Source organism: Enhydra lutris, unplaced genomic scaffold (assembly GCF_002288905.1).
Source record: "Enhydra lutris kenyoni isolate GAN:26980312 unplaced genomic scaffold, ASM228890v2 scaffoldscaffold28, whole genome shotgun sequence".
Classification (NCBI taxonomy): domain Eukaryota; kingdom Metazoa; phylum Chordata; class Mammalia; order Carnivora; family Mustelidae; genus Enhydra; species Enhydra lutris.
The window spans coordinates 22,804,303-22,819,758 of NW_019154112.1; the positions used below are offsets into that span (position 1 = coordinate 22,804,303).

Consider the following 15,456-nt stretch of genomic DNA (forward strand, 5'->3'; position numbering starts at 1 on the left):
TCAGTGCTGTAGCTTGAATTGTGTCACCCAAAATTCATGTATTGAACCCCCCAACACCTAATGTAATGGTGTTTGGAGGGGCCTTTGAGATAATTAGCTTTAAATGAAGTGATGGAGTTGGGGCCTTCACACTGACATTCGCGCCCTTACAAGAAGGGAAAGAGATACTAGCACTCTCTTTCCCCCACGTGAGGACACAACAAAAAGGCAAATGAGAAGAGGTTTCTCGCCAGGACTAATTCAGCTAATATCTTGATCTTGGACTTCTCAGCCGTCAGAACTATGGGAAATAAAGTCCTGTTGTTTATGCTCCCCAGTCTATGGCATTTTGTTATGGTAACCTGAGAAGACCACCACAGTAAGATTTAGTTGGGTCTCAATGTTAATTTCTATTTCTGAGCTTCTTCTATAGCTTCTGTTAATTTTTGTCATACTTCAAAACAGAAGCCATCCAAGCACTACTATGCCAGGAAGGTATCATCCCAAGTTGTTCATTCTAACCACCACATTATTAAGCAAAATGTATGAAATGTTTTTAAAGAAATTTATTGCTACCCATCAATATCTGACATCCATGCTTTCATAGCAACTGACTCTTCTGTAGCAAACCTAGAGTACTCAGTGGATGATAAAAGGACAGGTGAGCAGTACATATGTATACTACTAGTTATCAGCTGCAGTTTCCTTACCCAAATCACTTAGCTTTTACGTAGATTCTCTCTTACAGTAGATACGAGGATGCAACAGGTATCAGACTACATGTGAGTAAGGAAATACAGCCTGCCTTTTCCCATTGAATGGGACAGTGACACTTAGTGATGTTGATAAGCTGAGGCAACTATATATTCTTTATTTTATTCATCTTATTCTTCATCTAATTTTTACCTAGCATTATCCATCTACCTGGGTAACGCAAAGACTCATCAGGGTATCAGCAATGCCAACTACTCTATTCCCACTGCGATTCAGTAGAGCCATTTAGCACAGAGCAACAAGAAGACAATGCTTACTTGAGCCTTTCCAGTAATTTAGTCTGGAATGTATACATTCTTCAAATAATCACTATCACTATCAATCACTATCACTATTAATCAAATAATCACCTCCAATAGCTTGTAATCTTGGTAGATAACCAAATATATTAATATATTTATATATTTAAAGGTAATACACATATTTATATAGGTGTAGCATATATATACATATTTTTTTAGTAAAAATCTTACAATTTATTTTTTTCCTTATTCTAACCCCAAAAGAACTCATAAGAATCCTAGAAACATATGTCAGGTAGCTATTTACCCACGTTTTCTCAGGAACCACCAAGCCCTATCAATGCTTCCACTATTGCATCCATGTCGGTTCTTGGCACAGCAGGAGATCAGATTCTGAGGAGATAGATTGGCTGTGTAGCGACCTTTGGACTGAATTGCTATTCGGTCAGCTGCCACACCTATTTCAAACAGAATACTGGTTAATATTCAAATGGCACGTGGCATTTTTAATAATTTACATAACTTCTTTTGAATCCTAGTCTTCAGAATTTTATGTAATTTAAAATCAAAACCATTGTCAGTAGTGTATCTCTGTATTCCAGCAAAGTCAACTGGGTCACAATTTCAGTCATAATTTTTATCCAATTTTGGTTTGCTTAATTGCCTTATTGACTTCAAAGACTTTTCTAGTCCCTTGTTCCTTTCATGTTCTATACACTTATGAATTTTTCATTAAGAAATCTGTCAAGTGAAACTCCTTGAGGGCAAGAATCATGTCTCATTTACATTTGTAACTCCTGTACCTCACATATAATCATGGATAAACATATAAATTTTGAAATGAGTACAACTAAGTGGAAGAAATCAGAAAAATTTATAGAAATACTAACTGGAAATTCATCCAAGTTAATCTGATGTATTGTAATAAACTGAATGCTTGGTTTTTAACCAGTATCTGGGTTGGCTACTCTGAACACCATAAGTTAATCTATACTAATATGAACCTTATAAATATCTAAAAACTAACAGCACATGTTTATCTTTATAATACTTTTGGAAATCATGATCCTATATTACATGGACATGGAATTCACCTTGTTTATACTTGATATAACTTGATAACAATATAAAATTCCATGGCTGTCATTAATTAGTTCATTCCTTTTCCCAATACATACTTATTGACTGCCTATGCGGGGATAGGCACTGTACTAAGCACTAGAAATTATAATGATGAACAAGAATCACAATGCTACACTCACAGAAAAATAAACTAGCGAAATTAACCGACCAGTATCAGAAAACTACTTACATTATCTTTTTGATTATGCTACCATGATAAACTAATACGAATGATGAGATCATGGGAAAATTTTGGTACAAATTTTTGTGGTTGTTGGGTAACTGGTATAGTTTGTTCTTGATATTTAAACTTAATTACTTTTAATTAAAGGCAAAAAAGTAAACTTTCTTTATCCATCCGATTTTCTCAGAAGAAGCTGTAGTTTTGCCCATCAAAATTATCTGTATACTGGAACTTCTCAAGGAGCTAATTTAGAATTATTCTAAAATAATTCATTTTTAAATAATTCATTTACATATATATTTCTGTATGTACAGGGTTTTTATGTAACTACAGCATATGTATAATTCTGCAGTGCAATTTTGGCACATTTTAAATGTTCAATATCTGTTCAGTCTATAACCTCCTACTTCCTTCTCAATTCCCACCTCTTACTATGCTGGGATATATTTCATAAGAGCAGATGACATTCTACTATCACCTCTGCTATTCTCAAGAAAATAACTCCTTGGGCGCCTGGGTGGCTCAGTGGGTTAAAGCCTCTGCCTTCAGCTCAGGTCATGATCCCAGGGTCCTGGGACCGGGCCCCGCATTGGGCTCTCTGCTAGGCAAGGAGCCTGCTTCCTCCTCTTTCTCTCTGCCTGCCTCTCTGCCTACTTGTGATCTCTGTCTGTCAAATAAATAAATAAAATCTTAAAAAAAAAATCTAAAAAAAAAAGAAAATAACTCCTTCTTTCATAGAAGAAAATAGAAAATTTCTGATGCTTTGACTTTCAGATCAAGGGTTCAGAATCCAATGTAAATTTGAAAATGTTAGTCTAACTATTCCCTAGTTCAAAAACTACTTGGGACAACAGCAGTCAAGGAATCAGTAACCTGACTTCCAGGATCATTTCTGAGATAGGGTTAGTCATTTTATCTACTTGTACTTTTTTTAGAAAACCAAAGGCTTGAAAAATGCGACCTCTAAGATCCCTCCCAACCCCATGAATCTGTAGATTTCAACTCAAGGATAAATATTTTAAATTCCAACGGGACACAATATGTTGCTCTTTGACAAACATTTCTGAATCTCAGTGAATGTTTAATCCAAATTCATTTGAAATACTTAAGAATGACTCAGCTCAGTGAATTGATTTCTACCCTCTTTTTGAAAACTATTATTGGCCTTTAACTCTGAGACACACTGCCATTTCCCCTGCTTATTTATTATATCTCCATCTTTGCCTGTGACAAGCATCACGCCTCCCATTTCAAACTCTTTCACCTCTTCTGTCTCTGACATCGTCCTTAAATTGTATTTGGCTGTCTAATTTTTGTTTTATATATGTATATTTTAAAATGTCTTCTTTATCTCATCTAATAGCTTTTAGCTTCTTTGAAAAACATTTTTTTCTTGTTTTAACTATTATTTTCTGACACAGTTACACGGATTCTTAAAAGAACCTAGTTTATTCTTTTCTTTACCTAACATACTCAGAAAAAAACCAGCATGAGTTTGATTTGTCATACTGAATACACAAGATAAAAACCATGTCATCTGAAACCACAGAAGTGTTGAAAACCCTCTTTCTAGTGTTTTGGTGAATTAGGTAGGAGACAAATCCATACATAAACCTCGGCAGAGGCCATTCGTGGGACTATGTCTTGGGGACACCAAAATACACCATCCAAATCAGACTAGCATGTTACTCTCACTATTTAACCAGCAACATCTTTCCTAAGATAGCTTCAGAAATACTGGTCTAGCTTCCATTTAAAGCAAAATTCTTATATATCCCCTAAGAGGTGTAATACATTAACCACATGAACACAAAGTGACAAATGATTTATCTGATTAAGTATCTCCCTACCCATGTGAAGCAAGGCTCAAACAGGACCACCATGTGGATCCTTAATAAGTGATCAAATATCAGAAATCCAGAAAGCATTTGTTTTAGAGGAGTAGGAAGTAGAATAGACTTAGTAGATAAAGCCATTCCAGGGGTAAGCTTGGCCAAAGTCATCATTTCTAAAACAAACTAGCTTATATTATGAAGCAATGATATTTAAACAAGTATATCAGCACTTTTCTGTCTAAAATAGTATTACCCTTCAGAGCTTGGCATCTCTGTAAACCTATGTACCTGTTTTACAATGTTTTCTGTGCTAAGAATTTAGAATTCTGAGCACTCTTGAAATTACCTTCAAAGCCTAGAACATAGTTTAATGAAGACCTTTGATAGTAGCCAATCAACATTATGTTAGGCTTAAGTTATTTGCTGCAATATAATTAACATTCCTTTGAGGATACCTTAGAGACCAAAACTTAAGATTAACTTGAGTATTGATTTATTGGACTTGTGAACTTTTATGAAAGTAACTATAAAAGTAGTATTCCTGATCCTTTTGAAGTAACAGCAATACTAATTTGGAAGCTACTCTTAAACATTTTAGAGTCAAAAGCTACAAATTTGCTTTCATCTAAATGATAAAACCCATTTAATCCATTATTATCTTGTTCTGAAGTATTTCTTTACATCAAAGTAGTTTAATAATAAGACTTTTTTTTGCAAATTTGTAAAGGAAAAAGAATACATGAATTATATAGGTATGTGTAATTTCATATTAGTATTACAGATAATATTATGAATGAAGACATACTTTACACTCTTCTTATCATCTGGCTTTAACTCAAAGGACAAAAAAATTTTGGTAACTTTTCTTTGTTGCTCTTTTGATTTATTCTCCAATTAAAATTATACCCTAAAAATCAAGATGAATTTTCAGAGTGAAAATGGAATTTTTATATAATGTTCAGGCTGCTTTCTCTGGTCTGAATATGATTTTATTTTAATTGGCCAAATGTTAATATTGAAATATTCTAAATTTCAAAATCTTTTAATTACTGTCCCAGAATCTTGACTTAAAGGGAGAATTACAAGGAAGTAACTAAAATGACTTTATTACTTGCAGTAGAAAATGCCCATGATGCAGCACAATTTTTTTGATCCAATGGGCCATGAGTCCATCCAGGCCATTTATAAGAAGCAATAAAAAACTCTGGAAGATCAGTTGTTGCAGGTAAAGAAGCCTAAAGAAGAGAAGCAGACATGTCAGATTTCTTCAAATGTATCCCAATAACTGTTATAAGAATGTGCCAAGGCTTTTTATAATGTTTATCATTATTTTTTATACATTCATGTTTTCTGATGACATCCTTGAAAGGTATTAATAGTGTAGGATTTCTATTTCATATACATTTAAAAATAATTCAATGCAGGGAATCCTAACATAGAGCAATATCTTAAGAACAAGATGTAGAATTTTGGAGGGATTAGCATACAACACAATAATTTTAGTCAATGTTTCTATCATCTTGAATCAGAGTTTGGATCATCATCCATATGAAAAACAATATGGTTATTAAAATTGGTCTCAGAAATAACATTTACTTTTATGTCCCTTCTTACATTAGAGAGTGTGATTCTGTATGAAATTAATTTCGAAACAATGCATCTGTAGCAACTATGCATTACTACACTCGGAAGTCCAGGAAGAACCAAACTTACCCTGGCCATTATGAAAAAAACTAGGATGAATTGGTTGATATTATAAATATTATTGAAGATCCAAAAGGGGCTTTTGTGGGAATGCCAAATGTACAATACCATTATGTCTTCAGAGAACCATGTTCAAGTCCTGATAGAATCTGTTTCACCTACTGTCTTTCCAAGAAGGTAAATTAAAAGTTAAGGGCCTTGCTTCGTTCAAGTCACTCAAAGAAGATCTCAAACACCATACCCTGTTTTTTTCCCCAAATTTTTCTCGAGTGATAACTTTCACTTCCATAAATAATGACTCAAACAAAATAAAAATTATGTTTATTAATTTTTATCACTTAATTATACACACATTCACATATATCATTTTTGAGAGTGCTTTAAGATTTTCATTTTTTTCTCAACATTTTATCTTCTTGATAGCTCTATGTTATATAATCATGGCAAATATCATTTACTCTACTTTATGAATGAGGAGATAAACTTCTAAAAGTTAAATGACATTAAGGTTAAATAAGAAATACCCATGAAACCAGACCCAGGTTTTAGAATTCTTAAAACTAAGCTCCATTTATCATTTCCTTCTTTATTAGAAATACACTGATATTTTGCAACAGAAGTAAAAAGTCCATAAAAGCTAAAAGTTTACCTGTTTAAAAGTTTAATGATTATGCATTCCATTAAACAAGTTGGGCTACTGATCCAGTATCTTGCAAACAAAATTACTTCTGACAGGTATATAATTGCTTCAGAGACTAAAGGAAGATTTGGAATTTACATGTCAGCTTGAAAAGATATCCCTCCAAAATATTTATAAATTTGAATTTTAATGAGAGAGTTTAGTTTTGATTTAAAGAGACTATTATCACCCAATAAGAAAGTTATTAAATCCTGAGTTCAACTACTAAAAACACTGCTATTTAGATGATGGAAGAAAGGTATAGAAAATGTATAGAAAAAGTATAGAAAATGTCAAGTAGATCACATCAAGTAGAGTGCCTGCATGATACCTTTAGGAGCAGTATTGTGGAAATCCATGATATGCAGAAATCCAGGTGATGTTAGATCTGTAAGCCATGGGACTGACTGCTGAAACCTACAGTTGGAGCAGAATAAATTGACTGCTCCAAAGAGTTAGTTCCAGAGAGATAGATTCACTCTCCAAAGGAGTCTTTTCCAACTGCAGTGGAAATACACCTATCTTGTTAATTACTAACCTCCAGTTTCATTATCATTGCCATATCAGTGTGCTTCTAAATATTTATAGTACTAAGTGGTCTCAAGTTTCTAGGAAAACAGGTGAAGTGTTGGTTGTTATGCTATCACTTTATAATTTAATAAAATAGCTAGGATATTTTCCTTTTACTCTATTGAAGCAATAAAAATACAACTATTACTTCAAACACATTTCAGCCTGGTTGAGTTATTTAGAATTTGACTTCCATATGCCAAAACCTATCAGAATGTTTTGCACATAGGAGGTATTCCATAAATATCTCATAATGATGAAGAAATATAGACTTAACTGGTAGATTGCATCTCTTAAAAAAATATTTCCTCCTTAGGTGCATTAAGTTAAATTATAAATATCAGCAATCTGTTTTTGTTGTTATAAATACAAACAGTCTGTTTTTGTTGTTTTTATGATTTTTTGCTTAAAAAATACTAATGGTTAATCCTTCTTAATAACATAAGGCAATAGAGAAATAACAAGCAAAGCATTTATCAACCCACTAAGCCAGGTCCAATTCAAAAGGCTCACGTATTGGATCTTTCTGAATTTTTATCACTTATTTAATACCTCTTTTCCTAAAAATAAGCCCATAGGATTTGAAGATCAACAGGAATATACTATCTTGTAATTTTATTTGCCTTATGATATCAGATAATCTGACATAATAAATAAAGAGCAAATTATATATCCCATTATTCCATAATTATTGCATGCCCCTGTAAAGTAAGAGTGTTTTTAATGACTTATAAATAAAGGCAAGCATCATGGAATAATAGCTTTTAGGAACCGGTAACACAAATTTGGCTTCAACACATACTTTTGAATGTATGCCAAAGGTTAGATTAATAAAGCAAAAGAATCAAGAGTATCAGCTGAGAGTGACAGAAATTTCAAAATGACAATGGCTTAAATAAGATACAAATTTATTTTTAAAAGGATTTACACTGTGGCATATGGTCATTTTTAATTATTGTAACTGTAATATCAAAAAATTTCAGTCATAATCTAGTCGTACTTCCAAATTAACATTAGTCAAATTTGAGGCTAAATATGAACAGTCTCCCAGTTTCAATATTTCTATTTAAAATTAGAGATTAAAGATATTGCAAATATAAAAATTAAAGACAATGGTGAACACTGAAGAATTTTTTAACATACTTTCTGCATTTAGTTGAATCAAAATCTCTGAAAGAGTAATGCAAACATAATCATAGAGCAGTTGAGAACACTCTAGTCAAATTCTGGACATTCTGGACATTCTTACTCAGAGCCCATATCTCCACAATATCCACCATGTGAGACTGCCTCTATCTCTGGCTGCACTTTCCTCCACTTAAATTTGGATAATCAGAGTGACCCGAGAATCAAAAGAACTCAACAGAGAATATCATTTTGTTCTGCCCTTCACAACCCAAGGCCATGAATACCAAGAAATTTCTTCCAAACTACTTCTAAACTAAATTTCTTCTAAACTAATTGGAGAGGATAAGATTAATTTTCAGGTTGCTGATGGCAAAATGAATTTTTCATCTTCAACAATATTCATCTTCATGTTTTTAACTCTGGAAGGGTTAACTTGGATATTTCCCTAGTTTCTATTTATGGGGTAATTTGCTTAATGATCTATAAATATCAATATTTCATGATCATACTATGGCAGGTAGTACTAATTCTTCTCCAACCCTTCCCCTTTTCATAGGATTTCCCTTTATTCATAGAAATAACAATTTTAGCTCATCATATGCAGCTCAAAATGCAGCTCAAAAAAATGACTGCATTGCCCAGTTCCTCTCTGTGTGGCCACCTTACTAAGTACTGGCCCCTGGGATATAAGCAGAAGTGTCATTGGCAGTTTCTGAGAACTTTCCTTAAGAGACAAATGACGCCTCACTTTTATTCCTTTTTATTTATTTATTTATTTTTTCCTGCTACCAGAAATTATTTTCCAGCTACAGATAGACATGGAATAGCCTCCTTGAACCATGATATGACCTTGGATATAAAGACTTGAATACAGAACAACAAAAAGGAAGAAGCCTGGGTCTCCAACACCATGGAGTGCAATTCTAATGGAGGACCATCTATTTCCAGACTTGTTGGTGGTAGACCAATTCCAATGTTATTGAAGCCACTATCATTCTGAATTTTTGTCTCTCTCAGATGAGCTTAATCATAACTAAAATAGCACACATATCTGACATTAAATTTGCTAGGGTAAAACCATATTTCATTGAAGCCAGGACATCATCAAATATAAGAAACATCCCAATTCTAGAGGTGTAAAGAAGTGAAGACAATAAGCATCTAGAAACTGATGAACTATGATATTTCCTCAAATGAGTTTCTTAGAACACTAGTTCTAGGGGAATTATAACAGATAATTACAAAAGAATGAGTTGATTAATCTAACAGTTCTAAGAAACACTGGTTTTGAAAATTAAATATAGTTTCATCCTCACTGAAATATTTTTTTTACGATCTACCTAAGTGTTGTGAGACTCCAGGACGTAGAAATAATATTCATGGTTTTAAATGTTCATGACCCAATGCCAAGTATTTTATTTTGTCTTGTTTCATTTCATTTCACATCCTTTTGATTGTAAAGCAGATCAAAGGACTAGTGTTTCCTGGAACAGGCTCTGGAAAGAACCGTAATCTGGACTAGCTAACCCAGGTTTGGGAATTACCCAGGGAACAGGTGTTTGTTCTATTAACACACCAAATCATCTCAGGAATCTACTTTTTCACAGCCCCAAATATTTATTCACAGAGAAGGAAAAAAATAAATTTTCACATTTCTTTTTGGAGATTTGCCTTGCAGTGATCAATTCAGGTCCACGGTGTTGTTCAAGTCATGTTCAATTATACCACAGTGTTACGCACCAGATTGCAACTAGTACAGAAAAATAAAACTGAGAACTAAAAACTCAAAAACTGATGTGAGAGATAAGACACTGCCATGAGCTCATTCTGCCAAAAGTTTGGCTGAATAAGGAGTAAGGCAGAGTGCATATTTTCTAAAGTTTCTCAAAGGGTGTGGGGTTCCATTCTGGGAAGGAGAGAAAGGCGGCATAAGCACATGTTTTAATGATCTTTGAATTCTAAAACTCTTAATTCATGGACAGCAAGAACTGGCATCCTATTCTGTCCCTTGCTCCATACCTACATAGATAAGAAAATTCTGAGATGAAGTGAGGAAAATATACACTTAAACAGACTCCATGACATCTGGCTGTGCCCTTCTTCTGCAGTATCACCGGCACCTGCATTTTTATTAAGTTATTACTCAAGCCTGATGCCATTTACCTACATTCGTGTATGTGGGAGCTAAACATCATTTTTATGGGAAAAATGATCATTTTTGTTTCATATTATATAAAGAACCAAACCATATAACTGTGTCCTTCACATTTCTACTTAGTGTTTCATTTGCTACAGAAGCTTCTATTTACATAGGTGACAAACATATTTGGAATCAAGTAGATTATTTTTAATCAAAAAAAATTTTCAATAGCCTATGGAAGGTTACAAACTACACATGGTAATATTCTCTTTGATTTTTTCCAATGGTACTTCTCATCACTCACTACTTGCTATCATTGAAACATACTTCAGAAAGGAAAAATCAAATCCTCTTATTATAACTGATGACAAGAGAAATAAATCCAAGGGCACCTGGGTGGCTCAGTTGGTTAGCATCTGCCTTCAGCTCAGGTCATGATCCCCAAGCCCCAGGATCAAGCCAGGTGTCCTAGGGCTCCCTACTCATCGGGGAATCTGCTTCTCCCTTTCCCCCTCCCTGCCACTTGTGCTTTCTCTCTCAAATAAATAAATAAACTTTTTTAAAAGAAAGAAATCTAGTCAGTCAGTCAATACTGAATATTGTCTAGACAATGATCAAGTATTCAAATAATTAAATAAATTTTCATTTCTCATTCTCAATGATTGGTGGCTTTAAAAGTTATTATATAATACACAAAATATTTTACTTTAGTTTCCAACAAACCATAAAGACATTATTTTTCCTGTGTTAGTAATGCCAATTAAAACTCACCAAAATCATACATCTTGGGTGACTGGGAAAAGATGTTATACTAGTAAGCTATAAGGTGGATGAAAAAGTTTTTAAAACATCTATAACAGCTTTGTTCACTTCATTGTTCTCCCTGGGGAATCAACAACAACAAAACTATTTTGAAAACTTTTTTTTAGCTGAGACAAGTATAGAAGTGAACTCTTATTTCTCTATTTCTGTTTGAAAATAGTATTTTTCATTCAAAATATTCACAGTATTTGTAATAGGTTATAACACAGTGAAGCTTCTTAAAGTTATCTCCCAAATTCAAAAACACTTGAATATTATGCCTGGAAAAACACTCAGGTACAAAGCCGTTGATTTTTTTTGATATGATTTAATTTGATTTAGGAGCATAGTAGAACTTTCAGGTTCATCAGAAATATGTAAATGCCATCAGGGCCAATAAATCCAGAGCTATAATTTTCCTTATGAAATAAAAATCTCCAAGTGATGAAGCTTTTGATAATTTATTTCTTACCAAATTAGTAGCAAGGAATAGTAGGGAATTGACCCTACTATTCTCCCAAGGTTAATCCAAAGGAGAAAGAACTTTGTATGGTATATGATAACATTTCTGTTATATATGTATATAATATGGTATATAATAAGCACTTATTTTTCAGCATTTCATGGACTTCTAACAACCCTATGAGCAAGGTATTACTGCCATCATCATTTTACAGAGGAGAAAATGGAGGCAATAAATGAAAAAACCAGACTGAGCCCCAAGTGCACTGGCTCCAGAGCTCATGTTCTTCATGGTAAATGGAATAGTGCCCATTTGGGTAAACACACTGGCTCACACATGCCTATTAACAGACTTCAACTGTGAGGTTTCTGCTGGCTCAAAAGGACCTCAGGCAATGCCAGATTTGTTTGCATGCTGTCATAATAATTGGTTGTATCCGTTGTTTCCTTTCTGAGACACTGAGAAAGTTCTGATTGATCCCTAAATATACTTCTGCTCTAGTGTGAAGATATAATGCACCATTACATAAATTTATTTGACCACAGATGGGACACCTTTAGTCCTAATCTTGCAAGATTGCTAGCCCATGGAACAAATGTTGAGAAATACTGAAATAAGGGTCAAATCATGTCATAGCCTATTTTGTAGTTTAAGAAGACAAAATACTCAGTAGGCAGAATCTGAATTTCTTGTGGTGAGCTGCATTCCTTCTGATGGCCAGCTCCCAATTAGTCCCATTGTGAATCTCTCCAAACAACACACAAAGTTTCAGTGGAGTGCCAGAGAATGGTTAATTAATCCATTAGTTCTTTTTTTTTTTTTAAGATTCTATTTATTTATTTGACAGATAGAGATCACAAGTAGGCAGAAAGGCAGGCAGGGTGTGGGGGAGCAGGCTCCCCACTGTGCAGAAAGCCCGATGTGGGGCTCGATCCCAGGACCCTGGGTTCATGACCTGAGCCAAAGTCAGAGACTTAACCCACTGAGCCACCCGGGGGCTCCTAATCCGCTAGTTCTTAACTCTTTTAGTGTAGAAACATTTAGAACAGAACTGTCCAATCAAGACATCACTTTAAACAATCTCGAACTAAGAAAACCTTCAAAAAGGAGAATGGGAAGAGGAAGGAAAAGGAAGCAAACCATAAGAGACTCTTAATTATAGAGAACAAAATGAGGGTTGATGGAAGAGAGGTAGGCAGGGGATAGTCTAAGTGGGTGTTGGGTATTAAGGAGGGCACTTGTAATGAGCACTGATGTTATATATGAGTGATGAATCACTAAATTTTACTCATGAAACCACTATTATACTATATCTTATTAACTAACTAGTATTTAAACAAAAACTTGAAACAAACAAAAAAGAAAACCTTTGGGGGGAAAAAAAATAGGCATGCATTTACCAGCCAGTCAGGTTTGTTGACCTGACACCAGACATAATTACTCCATTGGGGGTGAAGTGAGTCTTCATACACATCAAGGAGTTCCATGGTCCAAACAATGTCCCTCTCAGCCTTCTTTCTTTCCCTTTTTTTACTTCCTCTCAGGTACTCTACTTGTACCGAGGGAAAACATTAAGTTTATGTTCCCTTTTTGACTGTCCTCACTTATGATTGTCATCCAAGAAGGGCTCCCCAAAACCCTAAAGTTAACTTTTTTTCATCCTCCACTATCAACATCTTTCTATTCTTCACTGCTACTAACCACACTCTACAAATATTCACTTGAATTTAATAAATTCATATAGATGCAACAAATTTTTCATAACTATATGATCATAGAACTCTGTGTACAATGCCTACTGATATTTCTCTAACTCATGCTCAGCAAATACATTATGGGAATAGTGACTTAAACAAAGGAATGAAACCAGGAATCCAACCAGGAAAGAGAAGAGCTTTCTCAGAAACCAGGAATGATTCATGGCTCATCTTGCCTCACCCAGATAAAGAATTATATGAACCCCAACTCTCATCCAGGTAATATAGTCAAGGAAAGGAAGATGTTTTGGGGTAGGAATGCAGTGGAGTTCCTCAACAAAATCATTACAGCTATTGGCAACTCCCTACCCCAGCTGTATACATAGACCATCCTATTTTGAAAATGGTATTTAAAAAAGAAAAAGTTGGGAAAAAGTGAGGGAAAAAGTTACCCAGAAGCATATCTACAAAGAAATAAAACTCATTTTCACTGTACTCTGAGGCAAGTTGCTGTATTGAGGTAATTATCTATGTAGTCCCCAGGCTAAGAATTAACATGTTTTTTTACCTCTTTCTGTAGCAACCTGTTCAAGTCAATTCACTCCCTGGAAGTAATTGTTATATTTATGATTTTATTCTATCTCCAGACATTAGGACAACTCTAACACTCAGAAACTTTTTGGAAGACCCTCAGCCCTCAAGCTACTATGACCTAGAAATAAGAAGCTAGTTTGTTGCCCTACATTGTAAGTGGACAATGGAACTCTTACAGATCAGCCAAATTTTCCTTATCGCTGTCCTGGAATAAGCTGGCAACTATATTACACTAATTCATAGCACTTGGCAATTTTAATGCTCCCAAAATATTAATCATTAAGATTTTTCATTTAATATTGCCAGAAAGACTTTCATACAAACAAATCCCTAGCAGCCAATAAATGCTGAATTAGAATTCAACTTCCTTTTCTATACCAGGCTGAGTGACAACCTCATATTCTCTAGAATATAAAATATTCCAGGTTGCAAAAATTAAAGTTTAAAAAGAAATAATCCAGAGAAAATATGTATAAACACTCAAATGAGTATTTGGCTGACTGAGGCCCTTAATAAAAGCAAGGGAAAGAGAAATCCTAATAAAGGGAGTGAATTTATTCTTTTTTTAAATAATCCTGCCTCTTTTTTTCCCCCAGATGGGAATAAAAATGAAAAAGAAAGCAGCCAGAAAAAAAAATAGTAATAATAATAACTCTTCCAATTGATCGTATAATTAGGTCACTAAAAACCATGAATCCAAGCCATATCTCTAAAGATTTTATATTTTACTGGTTCTAGGAAAGATCCAAGAGTATATCTAAGCTGATCATTTCATAAAGTTAGCTTTGCTTTTTTGCCCTTTTGAACCTGTGTTGGCCAAGGCTAAAAGATTCTACTGGAACTCTAGGGACTATTTTTGGGAGCAGATGTTTTAAGATGTCCTGACTCTGCACTTTAAGTAATTCTGCGGTGGCTTTTCACTTTTCCCAATCTCAATGTGACTTAACCTCTCTCAATCTCAATTTTCTCATCTTTAAAATGGGAATCATTATAGTACCCACTACATTAAGCTGCTATGGGAATTAGATGAGATAATGTATGAAAGTGCTTATAAGAGCGCTTAACACACATCTCTTCGATATATGGCAGCTATTATGATCTTTTCTGATACTGGTTATAATTTAGCAGGCCCTGCTACTGCACTTTGAATTGGTATAATAAGTCGGGGGATTACATCTCTGGAAAGCAAAGTACATTAAATGCTTCACAAGAAAGTTGTAGATTTACAACTCATCCAATGGCAAACAACAACCCTGCTTGCTTTGGAGTCACTGGGAGCTTCCAGGCAGCCAGGACCTAAAGCCTGCATTGTAAAGAGAAGAGGCTGCACTCCCACCATCTGTGAGCACCGCTTAGGCTTGGGCATTTGAACTAGGCCTTGAATACTGTCAACATCCCAACCGGCAAGATGTGTGCCTGGGACACTACACATATGGTGGTCAAATTTCAGCTCTATGAGTTAGAGGATTGTCATACTAGAGAGATAGAAGTCTCTTTATACCAGATACCCATTATGGGATGATAACATCTCCTAAAAATGAAAT

The 15,456-nt window shown here is 34.4% G+C and overlaps 1 protein-coding gene across 1 annotated transcript in view; it reads right to left on the reverse strand.

The window, feature by feature from the left end:
* Positions 1-15,456, reverse strand: part of LOC111152354 (tubulointerstitial nephritis antigen) — an 89,628-nt gene that overhangs the window by 53,457 nt on the left and 20,715 nt on the right. The window contains exons 5-6 of the mRNA XM_022510863.1: positions 5,248-5,371; positions 1,303-1,453 (exon numbers count right to left, since the gene is read on the reverse strand). Of these exons, the coding sequence (XP_022366571.1) occupies positions 1,303-1,453; positions 5,248-5,371 (275 nt within the window). The remainder of the gene's footprint in view (positions 1-1,302; positions 1,454-5,247; positions 5,372-15,456) is intronic.